Source organism: Antechinus flavipes, chromosome X (assembly GCF_016432865.1).
Source record: "Antechinus flavipes isolate AdamAnt ecotype Samford, QLD, Australia chromosome X, AdamAnt_v2, whole genome shotgun sequence".
Taxonomy (NCBI): Eukaryota; Metazoa; Chordata; class Mammalia; order Dasyuromorphia; family Dasyuridae; genus Antechinus; species Antechinus flavipes.
This window is the reverse complement of record NC_067404.1, coordinates 75,608,603-75,622,455: the sequence shown is the minus strand read 5'-3', so window position 1 is coordinate 75,622,455 and position 13,853 is coordinate 75,608,603. Positions and strand designations below refer to the sequence as shown.

Below are 13,853 nucleotides of genomic sequence, written 5' to 3'. Positions count from 1 at the left end.
TTTCTAGCACTTCCTTCTAACTCTTCCAGCACCCTTCTAGCACTCCCTTCTAGCTCTCTTCTAGCACTCCCTTCTAGCTCTCTTCCAGCACTCCCTTCTAGCACTCTTCCAGCATTCCCTTCTAGCTCCCTTCTTGCACTCCCTTCTAGCACTCTTCTAGCACCCTTCTAACACTCCTAGCACCCTTCTTGAACTCTCTTCTAGCTCCCTTCTAATACTCCCTTCTAACTCTCTTCCAGCACTCCCTTCACTGCCACCTTTAGATACTTGCTTTCTGTAATCAGGGGCAGCATCCTCCCTGGGGTTAGTGCAGCCTTTTATAGATGCACTCTTCATTGGGGCATCGTTTTTATGCCTGGTGAGAAATGAAAGAGACCAGATAAATGCTAAATGATGATTGTTCTATTTTTTCCTGCAAGCCTGAGTTCTGCATCACATAAGTGAACCTAGATTTACAGATGAAATGTTTCTTCGCTTCTCCTTTGCAGCTCAGCTCCTTGCAGGAACAGCTGGACTTGCTCCTGGAGAAATAAGGGCGACTTGGCTGCTAGTTCTTTGTAATCTTCACACTGGCAAGCACCATGCATGCAAACTTTGGATGCATCCTCTGGGCTGAGGATAAACCTGAAGGTGGAAATGTGTTTGCATTCACAGCTCGCTGTGTTTCTGTTGCCTGTTGCGTTGATCTTGTTTCTGTCTTTGTATATAACCCTTTTGCTTTCCTAGAAACATCTGTACTGATAAGTAGAAAATGCCGAGGCCAGGGGCTAGGGGTCAGCTTGCAGTGCAGTCCTATGATTAGCGGGCTGGCCCTGTTAGCCCGGTCACTGAGGCCCACCTCTGTCACTGGCTTTGGCCTGTTACTTTTAGAACAACTCTGCTTTCTGTTGCTCTGTGGGATCATTGGAGGACTCAGTTATATCGTCCAAAGAGATCTGAGCCTGGAGGCTCTGCGGATGTTCCGCATCCATTGACACAAAAGAGGGCAGATCTAGTCCATTGTGCTAGGTGTCAGCTCAGAAAAGAGCGGAGCTGGATCTGTAGCAATTTATGCCTGCTGACACCACCTAATGGAAAGCCTATAGCTCGGTATCATTGAGGCACATGAAAAACGACGAATATATCTTGGCTTCTGTGTATCAGAAGGCCAAGAAGGAGCTGTCGTCCTTAGTTTGAACCCACAGAACAAAACCTCCTCCATCGGAGGACAATTGTGACTCTGTGATTCCCTCCCCATCCCGGTTTGTCTTAATACCGTATCTTTTGTGCTTTGTTGAAAATTTCTTGGTTAGTGCTTTTTCAAATGGTTTTGGAAATCTTATGCCGAAAAACAGATCCTCATCCCTTAGTAAGGGCTGTCCAAAGAAGAGAAAGCAGAGTTCCTAATGGAAGTTTTTAAAACACAAAAACAGCAAACCTTCCAATTAGATTGGAATCTCAGTAGAAAAAGAAAAGAGCCCTTTTGATTAATTCTTTACGGACTAGGCAGTTCTCAATCAGACGAAATCAGGGATTTGTTGAGCAGGGGAAGGGGAGCAGATAGAAAAGGGATTTTAAAAAGCATTTCCAGTTCTGCTGCTAACCCATCTTGAGAGGGTTGAGGAACCATCAATTTTAAATAAGCCTCAGAAAAAGAGAATGAGAGAGAGGAGAAGTTGTGTTTTTCAGGCTTCCCTATGTAGAGGGCGGTAGGGAAGCTGGTCCTCGGACCTGGGCATGCAGACCAGAAGCTTTTGTAGCTTGGCACGGGACCTGCCGGCAGCATAGCTGTCAGGAACCCGGGAACTTCTCTATCCCACATTGTGGGGTTGGAGAACAAGCCTTCATGGAGCTTCCTGGATGAGTGAAATACTGCTGCTTGCCATGGGAGGAAGCAGATTTTACACAGAGGCCATCCATCATTCTTGTCAAACAGGCTCACCTCCCCAAGGATGGTTCCTCATTTGCTCTGCTGCCACACTGTGCACCAGCCCTCCAGCCCTCCTTGTTAGTACAGCTCTATATTTGTCACAGGCCTTGCCTTATCTTGGCCAGAAGCAGAAACTCCATCAAGATTAAGAAGGGGAAGAGTTGATCTGTACATTAGCGGTACATGTGTTGTCACGTGTGTTTCTTTGTAACTTTAGATTATATAGTTCTTGTAAGCAAGGTTAGATGTCTTTTTAGCTCCCACACAGAGCCCAATATTATATAGTCGAGGTGCCAATAAGAGACAATGCCTGAAAACTCTTGAGCTGCATTTGCTTTCTAAAGATCCTGGAGAGCTCCCCTGTGAAGAATAGTCTCCAGTTTTCTGTAGTGAAGGAATTTCTATGCAGTACAGAGCTAGGTAGCTTAGCCTTTTGTTCCTTAGAATAGAACTTGAATAATTTGGGACCTGTTTCAAACGTAAGACCTGACTGGTAGCTTATTTTTGGTTATTGCGAATTGCCATCTCTTCAAAGCTGGGAAAAATTTGGAAGTCCTGACTAAATTCTTCTTCCTTGCTTTTTTTGGGGGGTATGACCACTCTGGGATCCTCTTTAGAGAGCTAAAAGTTGCCCTGTGATGATCAGAGAGTAGAAGCTCCAGGGTCTGGCACCTCTGCTGCCTCTCGGGATACCTCTTTCAATCTGTGGGCCCTCACGGCAGGTTCAGAGCAAATACTTCCTGATGCCAACCTCTGGGGATACCGAAACACCGGTATCTTCTTAGAGAGATCGCCATAGGGAAGCTCCTTAAGGTCAAAGTGTGCTGTGACCCTGTCACTGCCTTACCATCTTAGTGCATGCTGTGCCCTCTCAGAGTTGAACTATGGTTGGACTCAGTTTTCTTTGAGGGAAGAGCTGAAATCGCTGTCTGCGAGATCTAAAACCCTTACTTCAGGTGATGCCTTTACTGGCAGAACTGAACCCAAAGCTATTCCACTGAGAAGTGCTCATCCAAGGATACGCCCAAACAGCTTTCAAAAGAAGAATCGCAAATTATTGACAACTGTCTCAATTGAAATCATTAACGATACATTTATCAAAGTGGCAAAGATGTTCAAAGAAGGAAATAGTTGATTTTGGAAGGGCTCCTGGAAGCCAAATTCATTCCACTCTTGGTGAGGGTGTAGACTGGTTCAGCCATCCAGAAAACAGTTTCGTGTGAAAAATGCTGTCACCCAACAGTCCCACCATTGGGCAGGTTACGCCAAGGAAGTCAGTAACAGAGTCCCTCAAATATACCAAAATATTCTTAGAACTTGTAGTAGCAGGGGCAGCTAGGTGGCGCAGTGGATAGAGCACCAGCCCTGAAGTCAGGAGGACCTGAGTTCAAATCTGGCCTCAGACACTTAACACTTCCTAGCTGTGTGACCCTGGGCAAGTCACTTAACCCCAATTGCCTCAGGAGAAAAAAAAAGAACTTGTAGTAGCAGAAAAGCAGTTCAGAAGCTGTGCCAAGTGGGCACCCAGAGATTAGGGAGCAGCCCAGCAACTGGTATAGGGGCAGAATGCTATTGCTGAGCAATTTACAGAATGTGGCAAGACTTGTGAACAGAATAACAATAATAATCCAGTTTAAAAAAAACCCAAACTCTAAAAACCGACTGAATTCTGATGAATTAGAGACCGCAAGCTTGTTCCCCAAGCACAGATTTTGAAACATCATTATCCATAAAGAAGCTAAAGACTACTGCTGTGCCATTGCTGTAGACACTCAGATGTGGCGGTTATGTCGGGCTTGTAGAATTGTTCCTTTGTGTCGTTGTTGGGGTTGGGGAGGGGGGAAAAGAGGGGTATCTTGTGAAGTGACTTGTGTAAAAACAAAAGGCACCAATAAAGCATAAAGGAAAAACTAAAGCCAAAGCTTTGCTTTCTCTTTTCTCCTCCAGCAGCCATCTTAGCTGTGCTTCAGGTCTCAATCAGCTTTAGAGAAAGACAGGACATTCGTTTTTTAAGCCTTGAAATGGCTCGCTTCTTTCTGTGAGAATAAGTGCTAGCTACTGAAATGGAAACCAGGAAAGTGGAATTTCTTTAAGAGGTACACAGATAACAAAAACAAGCTGTTTACCTGCACTTGATGTTGTGCTAGACGCTCTAGGCTAATGAAACGCGGGATTCTTTTCCCCACTCTTGAAGATTTGCCAATCAACGGGACAAGGAGACTAAACAGAGCATCACAGATACGCTCTATTGAGAACTGAGAAGCAGTAGGTCGCCTCTGTCTAGTGGGACTCTCATCACCAAAAGATGCAGAACCTTAGGGAGCAAAAAGCATTAGGGGGCTAAGAACTCAATTGGTCTGTTGGAAATTCTTTGAGCAATAAAAGTGCTGGAAGGCTTATACTGAGAAGGACTACGAAAATCAGAGAAGCGTGTTGTGTTTTATGGCTTTGTCTAATTCCTCGGTCTCTGGGGATGCGGCTAAGGAGCTGGCACTGAGTGCCTTCGGTCCAAGGATCAGTTGCCATCCGCCATTGTTTGCTGCCTCCTGAGTCTGAAATGGATAAGAGAACCAACTCAGTCTGTTCTGGTCCTTAGAGACAACTCTCTGCCTCGATTTCTTCATCTTTAAAAATGGGGGTGATGATAGCACCTACCTCATGGACTTGTGAGGATCAGATGAGATCATTGTACAGTGTTTGGCACGGTGCCTGGCACGTGGCGCTATGTAAATGGTGCCTGGCGCACAGGAAACGCTGTATAAGGCCTTCTATAACTAGGTCCGTCCCGTGACACTCTTCATAGACTCCTCTCTTTCAGCCTTCACTTCTTATAAAGCTTAGCTTCCATGTTGCGTTCCTGATTGTGTCTGATCATTAGAAATGCTTACCAACTTGTTTTTCTTAAGAAAAGTTTCTTACTGACGGCTTTTCTGTAACATGTCCATCATAGCCAGGATTTGCATTCCCTGGGATTTGGCACTTGGATCTCGAGCTTCAGAAAGAGGTCAATCGTGGGATGTGAAATAATGGTCCAGTGAGATATCGTATATGAAGGACTTCAGGTAATTCAAAGCAAGACAGTTCAGCAAAGCGCCTCATTTGGAGTCTTCACGAGCCCTACTTCAGTCCTTACTTTGCCTCTTATTATCTTGGTCAAGTCACTTAATCTCCCTGGGCCTTGGTTCCTTATCTACTAAATGAAGGGATCAAACTAGGTGATCTTCAAATTCCTTCCACTTCAAAATCTATGATCTGTGATCTTTGAGAAGTCCAAGACAGTAAAATACCTTTGAAGTAGGGGGAACCCAGGACCATCTAAAATCCCAAGGCTCAGGAGACTGGAAGCAATAGAGGCAACTCTTCTTTTTGAAATCCTGGGTGGTTTTACCAGCAGCTCTGAACCTCAGAGGTACTAGAGAACCTTTGTCTGCAGGCACTCACATTGCAATTAAGTGTTCTGTGGTCTTTATCTTCCAGCATCTTAGAATAATGAAGTCTTGGGGCCTAGACCCACTGGGAGTTAATTCTAGCCTCAGAGGCCTAAATGCTCTATGTTTTTTGACCCAGATGACTACACAGAAGCTGAGGCCTGCAGTCCTAGATCCTCCATTGTATTTGGTGTGATCAGCTAAGGAAGCTGCCATTGCTGACCCCAAACTGATGCCCTGGTCAGCCGTCACGAGACGCTGGAGGTTGGATGCTTCATTCAGATGGTTCTGTGTCAAACTCCCATGTATTCTTCTTGTATTTCCCACAGTTCAAAGTTGTTGTCGATTGTCATGAAAATTTCATCTCCTAGCTACATCTCCCCATGCTCTCAGCCTTATCAGACTTAGCCCTAGCCCTCTACTGTCCTATACCCTCCTTGGTGTTATTTCCATTGGACCTTCTGGAGCCCCCTTTTTTGTAAAAGGAAAAGTCTTCATTCTCAATCTCTCCATCTCATACTCTTTCCATTTTCTGCTGCTGATGAAAATGTGGCTCTTCTGGAAGTGTTTTTTTCTCATTACACCTTTCTACTCTCTTACCTACACCTCTTACACTCTCTCACAAAGACCAGGAGGAGGAGGAGGAGGAGGCAGCATATTTCTTGCTCCACATCACTGTTCCCACACTCCCTTTTGCCACTCTTATTCAGGAACTCTCCATGATGTTTTATGCTATCCTGTTCTCTTATCTGATCTTGGTCCTTAATGTGGTGCTCTATAGACCTCTGGGACATTCTCCCTCTCCCTCCCAATCCTTGCTCTTATACTTGTGGTCATCCCCACAGAACCCTTGGGTTTCCTCAAGCCTCATATCCTCCTTTAAATCACTCCCAAGGATGGTCAGATCTTAGATGTCCCAATCTCCCATTCCTTGTGAAAGTAATTATACCCTTCCTACTCTGCTTTCTGTTTCTGTTGGCACAGTCTTAACCAGTTTAACAATACACCGCCACCTAGCCTTTCCCTATTGTGCGGTGGCTCGTGTTTTACCAGCAACCACCTCATGGTCTCCCCCTGGGATCCCCTCATCGCCATCCTCTGTTCCTGTTGACAGAATCCTGAACTCTACTCAGGAAAACCACACGCAATTGATTTACTTATTTGTGGGTAGGATTGGGGAGATTTTTTTTTTTTTTGGAGGACAGGAAGTCACTAGGAAATAACCATGATGCGAAGAAAACATTGCTGTGTAGCTCCACAGTCGTGTTATTCTTCCATAATGAACTCTCTCACGGTGCCCACAATGGCTTTTCAACTCTCCTCCAGTTCCCTTATGCCACAGCTGTCTCAGCAGATCATCTCACGTGAAAATAAATGCCTCCCATAACATTGTTCATTTCTATTCTATACCTCACATTCTAACTCAGCTCTCTATGTCTGCTTTCTGTTTCTGAGGATGAATGCCCTTTTCTTTATTCTGATTCCTACCGCCTTCCCAGGACTCTTGTTCTCTTCTGCCTCTTCTCTTCATCCTCTCCTCATCCATTGGCTCCTTTCCCGCTGCCTATGAGATTTCCAGCCTTAAAAAAACCTTTTCATTCACCCCTGGCGTCTCCACAACCTCCCATCCAATATCTTTCCTCCTTTTCACAACAGATATCTAGAAGGAGTCACCTAAAACTTCTTGTCTCTGGGGTTTTTTGCCTGTCACTTTCACTTTGCTCTTTGTAACCTGGTGTCCGGCTGTACCCTCTGACCCGAAACTACTTTCACCGAGATTTCAGTGATCACATAGCTGCCAAATCCATCAGCCTTCTCTCATTCTTCATTCTACTTGACTTCTCTCCAGATTTGCTTTTGGCCAACTACCCCTTCCACCTAGATTCTCTTTTTCTCCTGTGCCTTCTGTGGCACTATTCAAAAACCATGTCCCCTTTCTGTCTTGTCTTCTGTCCACCTAGCATAATGTCTCTGAGGACCCGTGTTCTCTCTGTACTGTCACTCCCCTTAGTGGTCACATCGGCCTTATGGGTTCCATTACCGTCACCCCCAAAATGGCCCCCAAATCCATCTCTCCATCCCCGGCCTTGATCCAGAATCAATTCCCTGCTGGTGATCTCCAACTGAATGGATCGTTATATAATTCAAACTCAGCATGGCCAAAATGCAATTCATTAATTTCTGCCTTAATTCTGCCCCCCCCCCTTTTTTAACCATTCTTGTCACCCAGATTCACAGCGTGTTTGTCATCCTTGACTGCCCTTTCCACTTTTCATTTGCAGTCACATTTAATGTCTTACCAGGTTTTCCACAGCATCTCTCATCAGTTCTGTTTGTTTCTAGTCAACAAATAGAAGGAATTATTAGGGACGTGTGAGGTAAGTTACACTTGAATATATTCAAATTAAACATTTCTTTACAAAGGAAAGCTGTAAGAGGAAAAGGGAAAGATGTTGGAAGAAATATTTATGATGGATATAAATGATAAAAACTTGATATCCTGGTATAGAGGGAACTATTAAAAATTCATAAAAGTAGTTATCCAATCTACAGTGGATAAATTGCCAAAGGATATGAATAGATGCTTTTCAAGAGAAGAAAGGTATATTAAGAATTATTGAAGAAAATGTCATCCTTTCAGTTCAAAGCAATGACTCTGAGGATACCACTACACACCCATCAGATGAGGTAATAGGTGTAAAGCTTTTTGAAAGTCCCAAAATGCCCTATGAATACTAGCTATTGGCAAAAATAACATTAAACAACAAAACCCCCTAAGAGCGAGTGGACCTAATGTTTTTTTTTTTTTAATGCTGATTACAAATATGGTTTCAAGTTTTGTCTGTTAGCCATTATTGTCACATGAATTAATTTTATATTTAAATTTTTTTCCCAAGCAAAATTGTGGTTATTCAACTCACTTAAAATGTAGCTACTTGAATATTCACTTATTCATTTTCAGAAGTAGGCAGCCAGTGTGCTGGTCTCCACCTGCTTTTCCTTTCTAGAGATATCTAGAGGGAAGGATTCCTCATGTTCCTCACTGATAGTGCTTAGTTTTCTGGGAAAGGTTCCAAATGTTAATTTTTAAAACTGGATCTTGAGTAATATGTTATAGCTCCTGAATTTATACTTGATAGGCTTTGAGAAGATCGTTGACTTTTTGAGAGGTTATTTTCTACCTTGTAGTTTCCCCCAAAAGTGTTTGGTCATTAGTTATCACCATTCAGCCCCTCCAACTTAATTTAACTTTTTCTGAATAGTCGTCTTCCACCATTTCCCTTATTTGAGAACCTAAAAATATCCCTTCTTTGATTTCAGGTTCATTGATTTTTTTTATTATAGCTTTTTATTTGCAAGATATATGCATGGGTAATTTTTCAGCATTGACAGTTGCAAAACGTTTTGTTCGAACTTTTCCTCTCCTTCCCCCCACCCCCTCCCTCACATGGCAGGTTGACCAATATATGTCATATATGTTAAAGTATATGTTATATATATACTTTATCTATAAGTATACGTGTCCAAACAGTTATTTTGCTGTACAAGAAGAATCGGACTTTGAAATAGTGTACAATTAGCCTGTGAAGGAAATCAGAAATGCAGGTGGACAAAAATAGAGGGATTGGGAATTCTACGTAGTGGTTCCTAGTCATCTCCCAGAGAGAGTTCTTTCGCTGGGTGTAGCTGGTTCATTTCATTACTGCTCTATTGGAACTGATTTGGTTCATCTCATTGTTGAAGAGGATCAGAAGATCAGAATTGATCATCATATAGTATTGTTGCTGAGGTTCATTGATTATTGAAAATTTATTTTTCAGATAGAGGACATCTGCACTTTTTCCAATCCATCGTCTCCACAAACTTTTTCATTAGATCAAGTTTTTGATGATGGGCAGCAGTAGTAAGAAAACTTTTCTCCAAATTGTTGGCTTGCCATATGATTTTCCTTGAAATTCATTCTTTCGAGGCCAGTGTTGTTTAATGTTTTCTTTTACTGTTCTTCCTTATTTACAAATAAAGCAGTCGCATTTGTTATTATCAAGATGCAGTCCAAGAAAAAAGAGTGGTTTCTTTGACATTCCCCCACATTTGCTGAGGCTGTTTCTCATACTGAATGTGTCTTGAGAAGTTTTCATGTTTCAGATATGTTCTTTTCCCTAATACTTGAGATTCCTTCCTTTGAGTCTTGCTACTCAAAGTTCAGCTTGATTTTTAGCTAGGCCAAGATTATAACTCAGATCATTTAGGTCTGCTCGAGTCATGAAATACAAATCTGAGGTTGGAAAGGTTTCCTCAATTGATGGGTCGTCATCTTGCCAGACTCCTCTGTGGCCCAACATCTGTCCGGGCTGAATTATTCATCAGGTTCATCCTTTTTTATTCAGATTCCCTCTATCTAGTGAGTGGTTTGAGTATAGGCGGTTTCTTTATTGGTTCTTAGAACTGATGACAGATTTGAATATTGCATAGTATGTTTAGACCTGGAGATGACTCCTGATACAAGTAAAAATATCCTTATTCTCTTCGGATCATCGGGACCAAAAAGGTCCGGTCAGACCTGGTGTGACACAAGTGATCCAGCACAAGCTGGGAAGGGGAGAGATCCAAACCTTATCTCGTTCATCTGTGTCATAACCAAAATAGCTTTCGTGTGCTTTCCTAGCTGGAGGAGCAAAGTTCACCTTGTAACCTAAGAACAGTTTGGATGACTTGACAGAAAAGGGAAACTGAGAATTTAGGTAATGCCTTAAATATAAAACATTTGAAAAAAAAAACCAGGACTAGTAACAATAATGATATTTCTTAAATGATAGCAGGTCCATAAATGATAGAATAGTTTGCCATGTATTGAGCATCTCATGGTATGACTGAATATGTTGGAATACTCCCCTATCCCCCACCAAGTCAATCCCATCATACGTGGTATATTTAACGCACTACCTAAATTCTCAGTTGCTCCATCGGGCCAGGACATCATGCGGTGGGTAGGGAAAATCTAACTAGTGATGCCTCAGTCCTCTCCTCCCTCCCTGCCTTCCCCTCCACGAAATCATAATTGATTGACGTCTCATTTTAGGTAGTTCAGAAGTAATAGGGACCCGTTGGAGTTTATTGATCAGAGGGAGGAACTTAGATGTATACTTGGCTTTGACAGCTGCACAGGGGATGGATCAGAATGAGGTGATGAGGTCCTCCCCAGGATGGAGTCAGGGTCAGAGGAGAGAAGGGGGTATATATGAGATGTTCCGAGAGTAGAATCGACAGAACTTGGCAACCGACTGGCTAGGAAGGATGAGGAAGTGAGCTCGGAATCACTGGGTCACTGGGAGGATGTTGGTGCCCAAGGGAGTAATGGGAAAGTTAGGGGAGGGAAAGAAAATGAGTTCCGTTAGTTTGCGATGTCTACGGGGTGGGTAGAGATAGATGTCTGGCGGTTAGGGAGGGACAAGCAGATCAGAGAGTCATTACCGTGGAGATGACAACTGAATCCTTGAGCTTATGCTATGACCAATTAAAATACCATAGAAGAAGAGAAAGGGGCCCGGGACAGGGCCCTGGGGGACCCCTCCACTCGGTATGAAGGAGGCTGAGAAAGCAGGCAGAACCACGATGAGGTATTAGAGAAACCCAGTGAGAAGATGGTATCAAGGAGAGGAGGAGGATGGGCGGCGTTGGAGGCTGTAGAGAGGTCCAGACAGAGTCTGGAAAGGGCCATTAGCAGGCATGTTGGTAACTGGGGACAGTAGGTTTAGTTGATTGATGTGGTCAGATTCTGCACTACTAGGAAGAGCATGAGAGCAGAGAGTGCAGGGGATCAAGGATGGTGGAGACATGGGCGCCTTTGTAGACAAGGAGATACTGAGCCTGAGGAAGACGGTGGGCACGATGAAGGGGAAGTCTGCTGGAGAAGACAGGACAGCATGAGTCTCCTGTGCATGGATGTACGTGGAGCAGCCTTTGCTACATGGCCCAGGGGACAGAGCACCGGGCTGGGGCTCGGGGAGACCTGAGTTCAAATCCAGTGTCAGACACCAGCTGTGTGGCCCTGGGCGTGTCACTTAGCTGCTGTCTGCCTCAGTTTTCTCAACGATAAAGTGGGGTTAACTGCACCTACCTCCAAGGAGCTTATGAGGATTAAATGAAGTCATATTTGTAAAAAGCACTCAGCACAAAGTGTGGCACATAATAAGTACTTAGTAAACTTTTATTCCCCATCTCTTCTCCTGAGATAGGGTGGAGGAGCAGATAGAAGCAGAAGGCGTCCACGTGATGTGAGTTGAGAAGAGGGAGCTCTTGGCCAGTAGCCTCAAACCTAACGTTTTGTAGTTTTTCTACAAACCATTTTTTAAGCGTTGGGAGGTGAACTGTATGAAGGGAGGCTAAATGAGCTTTTGGCTCAAGCTTGAGAGGGAGAGGAGTTGGGCTTGTGCGGAACGTTCAGTGAGCCTGCGACGTGACTTAGAGGATGCATGGGGGGAGAAGAAGGGTGGGAGGGGCGACTTTGGGTTCCACTTAGGTGCTGGACACGTATGTCCTTCTGAGAGGGGCTGGTGTGAAAAATAACTCTTCCTCCCAGAGAACAAAGGAAAAGAAAGCCCACGTGTGAGATCCCATTTGTAAGCACTTAGCACGGTACCTGGTACACAATAGGTGGTATATAAACTGACAGCCTTATCTCAAGTTACTCTCTTTGCCCTCAGCATTTGAGGGAGCAGTCATTGTTTTCCACTTCAGGAGTGAATTCACTCCCCACCATCTCCACTTGCTTTTGAAGGGCAGTGTGGTATAGTGGTTTTGGACTCAAGAAGATCTGTATTCAGCTCTTACCTTAAATGCTGACGTCCTGTGTGGGCATGACGCTTAATATCGCTCAGTTTCCTCATCTGGTAAGTGAAGAAGATTGCATCCAGTGGCCTTGACCATCTCTTCCAGCTCTAAGCTGCCATCCCTGCGCCCAAGCTGGCCGCGTTGGCATCCTTCTCTTCTGGTGCCATGTGGGCTTTTGGGGGCAGGGGTTGTTTTGGTTTTGACGGCTCCAGCGTGGCGCCTTGCTCACAGTAGGTGGGCGTTTAATAAACTGAAAGTACTCGGGTAACACGCCTACCGTAAAAAGTGCCACGTAAATCTGAGGTGTTCTGGTTTTTCCATCCTGCCGTCTGCCCGGTGGGCCTGCCCGAGGACCCTGGGCACGGGGGCGCTGCCCCGGCCTGGCATCCTTCCAGGTGAGGATTGGGGGTGGGAGGGGACAAAGGGATGGAGACCGAGGCCTTGGGCCAAAACCTGGAGCCTCTCTTCTCCAGAAAAGATGAATGTGTCATAAGCTTACGTTAAATCTGCATTTAACCATCAGAAGGCTAGATGACTGACAGAGTGATAAATCAAGCCCTGATTCGGAGCCTTTGCTGGTTTCTGAGCTGTAAAAGTTCCCGTTGAAATTTCGACAGTCACCCTCGGGGACCACTTGGAGCTGGCTCCTGCCCTTCCCTGACCTCACAGGTAGGCCGCGGCTTTGGCCAAAGACGGCTGACTTTCCTTCTCGTTCCCTGGCCTGGGCAGACCTGTGGAAGCTCTAGGCCACATCTGGGCTATCGATCAGCAAACACACCTACTGTGTGCAACGCGTAGGGATACCTAAGCAAAAGGGGCAGTCCTCGGGGAGATTGTCTTCCAGTAGGGGAGTCTGTGCGTACGTAGGCAGCCATATGGATAAGCTCTAGTTCCCAAACCCACCGTGTTGTATAAGTACATATCTGGGTACACAGAGGTGCGGACGGGGGTCTGGGCAGCTGTGCGTAGGCAGAATAAAATCGGGATGAACACAGGGTGGAGGAGGGCCCTCGTGGCCAGGGTCTGGAAAGACTTCATGAAGAAGGGACCACTCGAGCCGGGCCCTGAAGGGAGGGGGTGAGTTGTTCATGAAGAAAACCAGCTGCTGGGACAGCTCGGTGGCACAGTGGATAGAGCACCGGCCCTGAAGTCAGGAGGACCTGAGTTCAGATCTGGTCTCAGATATTAAACACTTCCTAGCTGTGGGACCCTGGGCAGGTCACTTAACCCCGATTGCCTCAGCAAAAACAAAAAAAAAGAAAACCAGCTGCTACTATCTTAGTACTCGGAGGGTCATGGGCAGGTGGGGCTACTCTCTGGGCCCTGGTCCATGGACTTGTGTGTGTTTTTTTAATATTGTACAAATATTTCCCTTTAGTTTCCTTGTCTCTTAAGCATTTGAAAAATCCACTTCCCAGGCGTCCTTAGCACCAAAGCCAGGTGGAGAACCTTTTGCTTTGGGCCAACGGGAGGGCCCGAGCTGAGCTGAGAGTTACAGGGTCTTTACCGGACCCTGGTTTCTTCCTCCAAATAACCGGCAGCAAATTAAGGCCGTAACTGTGGTGGGTCCTAGGGGGCTGAAGTGACGCGGGGCATACTTAAGGGGAGGGGCCGAATTTAGCAAGCATTTTTTGAAATGGCCCGCCCCCCCACCCAGTGGCAGCATGAGTGAGATTCCCTCCCCC

General features: G+C 45.1%; 1 protein-coding gene across 5 annotated transcripts in view; it reads left to right on the top strand.

Annotated features, from left to right (window-relative positions):
* The window catches only part of TAF7L (TATA-box binding protein associated factor 7 like), a 29,287-nt gene extending 19,905 nt beyond the window's left edge, over positions 1-9,382 (top strand). For 2 of the 5 annotated variants that reach the window (XM_051969096.1, XM_051969095.1), the window contains exon 13: positions 9,159-9,382. In XM_051969096.1, the coding sequence (XP_051825056.1) occupies positions 9,159-9,242 (84 nt within the window). In that variant the 3' untranslated portion in view covers positions 9,243-9,382. Of the gene's footprint in view, positions 1-488; positions 3,825-5,476 lie in introns of those variants that run through there. The other 3 variants (XM_051969100.1, XM_051969099.1, XM_051969097.1) reach the window with 2 other exon arrangements.
* The last annotated feature ends 4,471 nt before the right edge of the window (positions 9,383-13,853 follow it).